This window comes from Octodon degus, unplaced genomic scaffold, assembly GCF_000260255.1.
Source record: "Octodon degus isolate 3935 unplaced genomic scaffold, OctDeg1.0 scaffold00029, whole genome shotgun sequence".
Classification (NCBI taxonomy): Eukaryota; Metazoa; Chordata; class Mammalia; order Rodentia; family Octodontidae; genus Octodon; species Octodon degus.
The window spans coordinates 1,590,379-1,598,206 of record NW_004524605.1 but is presented as its reverse complement, the minus strand read 5'-3'; the positions used below and the strand labels follow the sequence as shown (position 1 = coordinate 1,598,206).

Here is a 7,828-nt window from a genome sequence, read left to right as displayed (position 1 = left end):
TTTCTAACAACCCTACATTTCATACATGTTCCTTCTTGTTCCCAAATTTCTAGTCTGCATTCACTTCCCACCCAGTCCCATTTACCTCTTGATGTTCCCCCATGCTTCCTTATCTTTGTCACCTGGTTACTGATCCCAGTCACAACTGAAGCTTCCCTTTTAGATCTTTCTTTTGTCCCCAGATGGTACATTAAAAGTGTACTGACAGTGTTGACACAGAATAACAACTCTGCTTTGAAGGAATAGGAGAAAGCAGTTTATTCTGAGTCCCACAGGAGTGACCTAAGCCTGGGAGCACAGATTCACTTTGCCCTGAGCCATCCAAACAAAAGGACTCATAGCTAGTTGTACAGACATAGAACAGTGTCACTGTAAGTCAGTGCATCCAGTGAATACCTTGGTGAGGGAATCTCATGGGTGGGTTAAGGTATAGAAAATCAGAACAGTGGGCAGGGGGTAGCCTGCTGCCTGCCCAGTGAGGAGGCTGATCAAGGCAAGGCTGTTCTGGGTCAAGCTGTGAATGGTCAATTAAGCCTAACACATGTCCCAGAAGGTTCACGAAATAGTCAACTGCTAGGTCAGATACAAAAGTACTGAGCCTCTGTTGAGGCACACCCTCACTCACCATGTCACTCGTGCCCCGGGCTGGCCCTGCACGCACTCCTTGGACCATTTCTGTGTAGGGCTGTTTTGGGGGAGCCACACACCTTGCTTCCAAGCCAGGACTGCTTCCCAAAGCCCAGACCGCTCAGGCGAGGCCTTCCTTGCCTCCTCCCTGATGTGCACATCTCTGCTCCGGAGCCCCACTCCCCAGCCTTCCTACAGGCACCCCTCACCTTTCCCACCCAGGGAAATGCCCCCTGGCTTGCCTTGGTGTGGAGGACCTGGCCGACTCCCCACAGAGGAGCAGCTGTCTCCATGTTGGCTGAGCCTGAGCCTATTTCCATGTACAGAGCTGGCTAGGACTTTTCCTTATCCCTTCAGTTGGCTTTAAGCAATGCCTATCAGTCTAGCCGAGGTGCTGGTGGTAGTCTTCAAAGACTCCATGCGCGTTTCCCCAGTAACCTCCACCTGCTGCTCTTTAATATGAGCCGGGTCGAGACAGGACGCAGAGGCAACGCTCCATGCCATCAGGCAGGATTGAGCCTGGAGACAGAGCCTATCACTTTCTGGGACTTGAAAGATGACATCAGAGCTGAAGCGGGGGACCCCAAAATGTTAGAAACTATCTCAGTAGTATACTGCAAATCACTCTCTGCACATCCTCCTCGCTGTATATGCAGAGGTACAGGTGCACCTCCTCCCCAGCCCAGCGCACAGCCCTCGCCTACTGCCTGCCATTCTCAATCACTCCTCCTTCATGACTGAATGAAACCCAGGTTTGGCCTGGGTTGAGGCCTTTGTTCCGGATAGCCACCACCATGGCTGGACTTGGGACCTCCTGGCTCCCCATAACTATAAATACACTTTAGTGTCTTTATTCTCGCCATGGGTTGCACTGGATGTGGTTGATTGGAATTAACTTGATGGGATTCAATAATTTATCCATAAGATTACAAATATAAACTTACTGGGTTAAGACGAGGACCAGAAAGGGCTCTGTATACCTTGGTAGCAGTCAGAGCCACATGGGGGCTGTGGGGACACCACCGCTGCATCCTCACAGTCAAGGGTGCCATTACCATGAGGTGAGGCCAACAGGCACATGGCCGGGGCTCAGGTCAATCACTGGGGTTGAGTAGGCCTAGCTCTAGGCCACCTCTCTGTTGGCATGATTACCTTATCTCCCCCTAAAAGCCCCTCATACAAGGCACGATGACAGGTGAGGAGAAGGAGGAGGAGGGCCCAGGTCAAGGGCACCAGGATCGAATGCTTGTGTCCCCCAAATTCACAGGGTGAAGATCTAATCCCTTACGGAATGATGTAGCAGGGAGGGGAGCCTGTGGGCGACTACTAGGTCACGGCACTTGGGAATGGGATTAGTCTTCTTAGAAGACAGACAGTAACTTAAGGACACAAGAAGAAAGTAACCTGCACACCCGACAGCGGTACTACATTGGAGCCACCAGGGAGTGCCGGACCTCGAACTTCCCCAGCTTGAGACCTGTGGTGTAAGTCTCCCGTCTCTGGTATTTTTTTACAACAGCCCATGTTGACGAAGACAGGGAGAAAGCTGAACTGGCAAGTCTAAGATTTCCCACCAGTGAAGAGGGTGACCAGGGTACAGATCCTAGGTCTCTGGTGGCCAGAGGAGCCAAGGACAGGAAGTGCCCGCCTCCCTGCTGGTAAGAGGAAAAGGGGAGGGAAGGCCCCTAGGCTGTGTGAGTAGGTCACGTGGCCCCTCCTGCAGGGGACAGTGCTAATCTCCCAGGCCCTGGGCCCTTTGGTGCGAGCCGAGTGCCTCTCAGTCTTCACCATCTGGGCCTCTGCTCATCTCCGAGCTCAGGTCCCCAGACCCAGGGGACCTTCCCACACCCTCCCACCACACCCACGTGCCCTCCACAGGGCAGAGGCCGGGAGTGGTTCATGGCAGCTTCTCTTGGGGGTCACCTCTCATGCAGAATATAAATATAGTTTTCTTTTCTTTCTGGAAAAGTGGTGAATACATGTTGGGAGCCGCAGGAAGCCAGGAAACTGATCAAATGTGTGTAGGTGGGACTGGGCCTCCCTGCCTAAAGCAAACAAGCTACCTCAGGCCTGAGAAAAATATCCTGTCTGGTTAAGGTTGGTTGTTAGTTGCTAGGCATCCTTGTGTCCTGTGTTGCAAACTTTGCAGAAGTATAAATAAACGATCATTTTGTTTTACGTTGAGTTAGTCTTGCCCATCAGGCAGACTACCGACCACCTCGGCCGCCTTTTGTCTTCTTGTCTGTCTTTCTCATTCCTTCCCCCGTGTCTCCCTGGGTAAGAACCATTCACAGTAAGACCAACAGGTCCCTACAAATACTCAAACTTTCAGGAATGCGAATGAAATGGAGGTCAAGGTGGGGGAAGGATGCTCGGGACCACCCAGCTGGAGGGCGGAGGTGACTCCATCTGGGCCTGGTTGTGGCCAGAGTGCGGGCAGCCCTTCCTCTGGCGACCTGCTGCCACCCAGGCCTGGCCGCCTTCCCTCCTCTTTCCCTCCTCTCCCCACCCCCTTGACTCTTCTTGCCAGGAAGTGGTGTTAAGACGTGACCACTCTCTACTGAGGTCCTGGATGGTCCCTGGAAGCCCATGTGTTGGAAGATGGATCCCAACAAGAAGGCTTGCAGAACAGGACCTGTGGCGGGGGGGACTGAGGTCACTGTATTCAAGGAAATCTGCGGGTGGTGGATGGGCCTTGCAATCTGTCCATGTCTGACTTCGATGAGACTCTGAACTTGGCCTTTTGAGTCCATCCTGAAGCACGCTAAGTCTCTGGGGCTGCAGGGAGGGAATGATTGCATGTTCCCAGGGAGAAAGAAATACCTTTGGGAGTCCCAGGCAAAAGGATATGGTTTAGATTGAACCCTTAATCTCCAAAGCAATGCTGTAGACTGGAGGGAACCTGAGAGGCAGTAAGGAGAGGACCTCTGTCTGTGCGCATCTGCTAATGCCTCCACCTCAGAAGGGGCTCCTCATAAGGGACAAGCTCGACACCCGCCTGCGGTCTGTCTGTCTGTCTGTCTGTCTGTCTGTCTGTCTCTCACCTTCCAAGAGATGTTGGGTCTTCCCAGCCTCCAAACTGAGACAATAAATGACTGTTTTTGAATATTGCTGGTCTGCAGTGTTCTGTTACAGCAGCAAGCAGCAGACTGAGGCACTTCCCAAATGCTAATGACTCTGCATCAAAAGACACCAAAGCGCCCGCGCCCACAGAGACGGAGACGTGAACAGGCCCCAGGCACGCGCACCCCTCCGCTCTCTGGACGCCAGAATCACCGATCTAGGGTGACTTCAGCCTGGGCTTCCTGTGAGCTGGGAGACTGGACTGAGCTGAAGACGCGCTCTTCAGTCAGTACAACTATTTCCTAAATACATAAAGTAACCATGTCGTTCACAGGGCTAAGTGACAAGGACAGTCACAGCAGAACTGCCCACAACTGCCCCGAAGTGGGAAAATCCAAACTGCAAGGCTGAGTGGGTAAATGAAACGTCACACGATCGCACAAGGGCATATTATTCAGCTACCAAAAAGCATGAAGCCCTGATGTGCTCGAGAACCTGAGACAGATGGTTCCCGAGCACATTTCATAGGTTGAGTGAAACGTCAGGCACGAAAGGTCATGTGTCACATGATGCCATTTATATGAAATTTCAGACAGGCCACCTCACAGAAGACAGACGGGTAGTTACCAAGGGCTGGAGAAAGAGAGAAAGGAGTGGCTGATCACGGGAGTGTCTTTTGGGAGTGACAACATATATGAAGAATGGGTAGTGTGGATGGCTGCCCCCCCCCATGGAGAACCTAATCAATACCACTTGGCTAGTTTTATCTGAGGCAAATTTTACCATGATGCAAAACAGAAGAAAACAAAACCAAGAGCCAGCTCTGAGGCCTTCAACAGAACCAGTCTTCATGGGGGGGGGGACACTCTGCATCTCGAAGGCCCACTGAGGCCTGAAGCCAGCCGACTCCCCGCCTAGAACCAGCCTTGCACTGAGCGGCTGCAGGCGGGCTGAGGAGAGCCCTTAGGCCTGGCCCTGCGAGGTTCGAGGCCGTGCTGCTGCTGCTCTGACCTCACGGCGCCCCCTGGTGGCCACTGTGGCTTGGGTGGGACACAAGTGAGAACCACTGAGGAGGTGCGCTTTGGGCTGGAGGGACAGGAAGCAGAGCTCCTCTCTCTGCAGGCCTGCTTCAAGGTGGGCAGGAGTGTGGGCGACCATCTGATGACCTCCAGGAAGCAGTCTGCTAACAAGGGGCCAACACAGAGGTCCTGGAGCAGGAGGCTAAACCTCCGCCGGGCCTGGCAGCCCAAGCTGTCCTCACGGTAAGTGACTCAGGTCTGCTCTGCCCGCCTCCTTCACCACTCACCTTGCCAGGTGCACACATGGTTCCATCCAGGGGGGGCCCCTTCTTGGTCTTGCAGAAGTAGGGGTTGTCAGGGTGGCTGCACCACAGCTGTTTGCAGGGATCAAAGGTCCGGAACTGGAAGAGCATCAGCAGCCCACCAGGTCACCTACCACGGCAAGGGCCACCTGGGGCCTGCCCTGTGCCAGCCCCGTGCCGGGTCTGTGTGGTCCCTGGGTGCTGTGAGTTCTGCATAATCTGAAATTCTAGGACCATGTGCACACAGCGCAGGTGCCACGCGCACAGTCCTGGAGGCCGAGGCTGTGGGGCTCCTGGAGTCTGGGCAGGCAGATGGGAGCCCGAGCCCCTGGACAGGAAACGGGCGGGCAGCCCCTGCCAGGTAGGAGTGCTGGTGCTCAGAGCTGGTCACTGCAGGGCCAGTTGGGCACCATGGCCTCCCTGCCATGGAGGCCATGCCCAGCCCGGTGAGGCCCTGCCCTCTGGTCCTGCGGGTTCCCCAGTTCCAGCTTCACCTCTGTGCCCTCCTTTGCCTCCCCTTTCTGCACCCTGGCCTGATGACAGCCCTTCTACCAGACATCCTGAGGGGTCTGCCTGAGCCTCACATCGGGGCACACCTTAGCAGAGAGACTTATGCCCTGGCGCTGCTCCTCTGTGCGCTCCGCCTTTCTGCTGGGCCTTTGCATGTCGAGTCCTCTCTTCTGACTGCTTGGTCCTTGGCCCAGCCGGTCTCTGCACGTTCCCTCCTGCCCAGGGAAGCCCCCTGCACTATGCAGACTCCCTCGCCCTTTGCTGGGCCTCTCCTCACAGTCCTGTCCCCGTGTGTCCTGCCTAGAACCACAGCTGACCCAGCCCTGGGGAGGAGGCGAGCCCGGCTCCGTGTCACTCACCGCGGTGCACATCATGTAGCCCAGGCCGAAGTCGAAGCGGCACTGCTCGTTCATGGAATAGTGCAGCCCGGGGAGCTGGGGCAGCGCGGGCCAGTCGTGGGCGAAGGGGTCGTCCCGCAGGCAGTCATAGGATCTGAGAGGACACGTGGGTGCAGCAGCAGCCTTTAGCGGGGCTTCAGGCAGGCTCCCTGCACTGGGCACCCCCGCAACCCTCGCCCCTGGATGGACGTGCAGAGGGGTACCGCAGGGACACTGAGGAGGTACTCACTGCAGGTATCGGCTGAGCTCCTGCTGGCTGCAGCGGGACCAGTGGAAGCGGTGGAAGGCGGCCTGCACCAGCGGCGCCATGATGCTGCCCAGGCGCACCTCGTCTCCACAGCGGTTGCCCTGCCCGTCATGCTCCATGCCCAGCCTGTGCGGGAGCAAAGCAGCCTGCTGGGGCCGCGACCTAAGGGGACACTCAGAGGGCACCCTTCCCCAACGCTGACCTCCCCAAACCTCAGCAGGCCCAATCTGCCTTCAGCAGGGTACTACAGATTTGCTGCCTGCGGGACTCTCAAAACCAAAGGCACTCTGGGGAGGGCATCAGCAGGCAGCCCCGCAGGTGGCCTGTCCCCAAGAAGGGCACTGTGTCTTGCAAACCCTGGGAAGCCAGTGCACCTGCCAGCATCTCTCCCCTTCTGACACCTGGCATTCTCCTCTACACTGGGCAGGATGAGCCCTCTTCCCCCATGGCCCTGCTCAGCAGCCATGGGCGATTTCCTGCCAACACCCCTGGCTGCAAGATGCAGGCTCTCACGTGAACAGGGAGCGTGAAGCAGCCACACAGAAGTGCGTCTCTAACCTAGAGAGCTGCATCGAGAGCCCCAGGAACTCCTGTAACTTGGGCAGAATCCCCCACCCTCCCACTCTGGCCCAAACGGGACAAGGGCTAGAGGACCCCAGTGCCTCTCTGGGCCCAAGCAGCAGCCTGGCCCTCCAGGCTTCCTCCCTCGATTTGTTCCTTCAGGAGGAAGTGGACCTTCAGCTGGTGTTGGACGGTACCAGACAGAACTCCATGGGCAAGTGGCTTCACACACAGCTGTCCCTCTCAGCCAGGCAGCACACAGTGGGGCAGAGGGTCTGGGGACAGCCTCTCAGAGCCCTGGTTGTCCCCAGACAGAAAGCGCAGCCAGGCACTTACACGTGGCCAGTCTCATGGGCCACCACAAATGCTGAGGAGAAGCCGTCTTCATGGTTCAGTGTGCAGCTTCGAACAGGGTGGCACATCCCAGTGACCGGAGCATAGCCTGGAAGGGGACAAAAGTGGCGTGGAGAGTCCCAGGCCTGAGCCCTGTCTGAAGCAGCCCCAGACCCTGAGGGTATGTGGAGAGGAGGGGCCTGGGGCTGCCTCTCCTCCTGTCCATCCTGGAGCTGATGAGTCACTCCTAAGGTATGGCTCAGAAGACCAACCCAGCCAGGCACTGCCTGGCCATAGGCCACCCTGCCCAGCAAAGCCCACCTGTGGCTGGGGCCCATTTCTGGTCTTGCATACCGACTACCAGAGTTCCCCCTGGCAGCTTCCTGCCTGCTGGCCTCTCTCTTCCTCCAGGACTTTCTGGCCCCCAGCAGCACACTGCTCCCACAAAACCCCTTGCTGTCCTAGAACCACCTCCTGGCTCCACACTGGCCTGGCAGCACCCCCAAGCTCCTCTCCCCTGGGGAGGACATCTCCACCAAGTCCTGTGGTTCTCCGGTTTTCATCTCAGCAGAGAGAACAGTGTGTGGAGCTGTGTGTTCCAAGGGGCTTATGCTTGTGCACGTGGGCTTCCGAGGAGCTGGCCTGAGCAGAGCCCCAGCTCTGTACCCTGAGCGAGCTTGCGCCTGCCACACTCCCCGCAAGCTCTCCAGGTGGTGCTGACAAAGGAAAGACAGAAACAGTAGGGAAGGAGCGGGACGGGGCCTGGGC

At 56.7% G+C, this 7,828-nt stretch overlaps 1 protein-coding gene across 1 annotated transcript in view; it reads right to left on the bottom strand.

The window, feature by feature from the left end:
* Adamts2 (ADAM metallopeptidase with thrombospondin type 1 motif 2) overlaps positions 1-7,828 on the bottom strand; it is a 261,890-nt gene that overhangs the window by 33,431 nt on the left and 220,631 nt on the right. Inside the window, exons 10-13 of the mRNA XM_023713091.1 lie at positions 7,064-7,169; positions 6,149-6,292; positions 5,881-6,013; positions 4,997-5,110 (exon numbers count right to left, since the gene is read on the bottom strand). Coding sequence (XP_023568859.1) covers positions 4,997-5,110; positions 5,881-6,013; positions 6,149-6,292; positions 7,064-7,169 — 497 coding nt within the window. The remainder of the gene's footprint in view (positions 1-4,996; positions 5,111-5,880; positions 6,014-6,148; positions 6,293-7,063; positions 7,170-7,828) is intronic.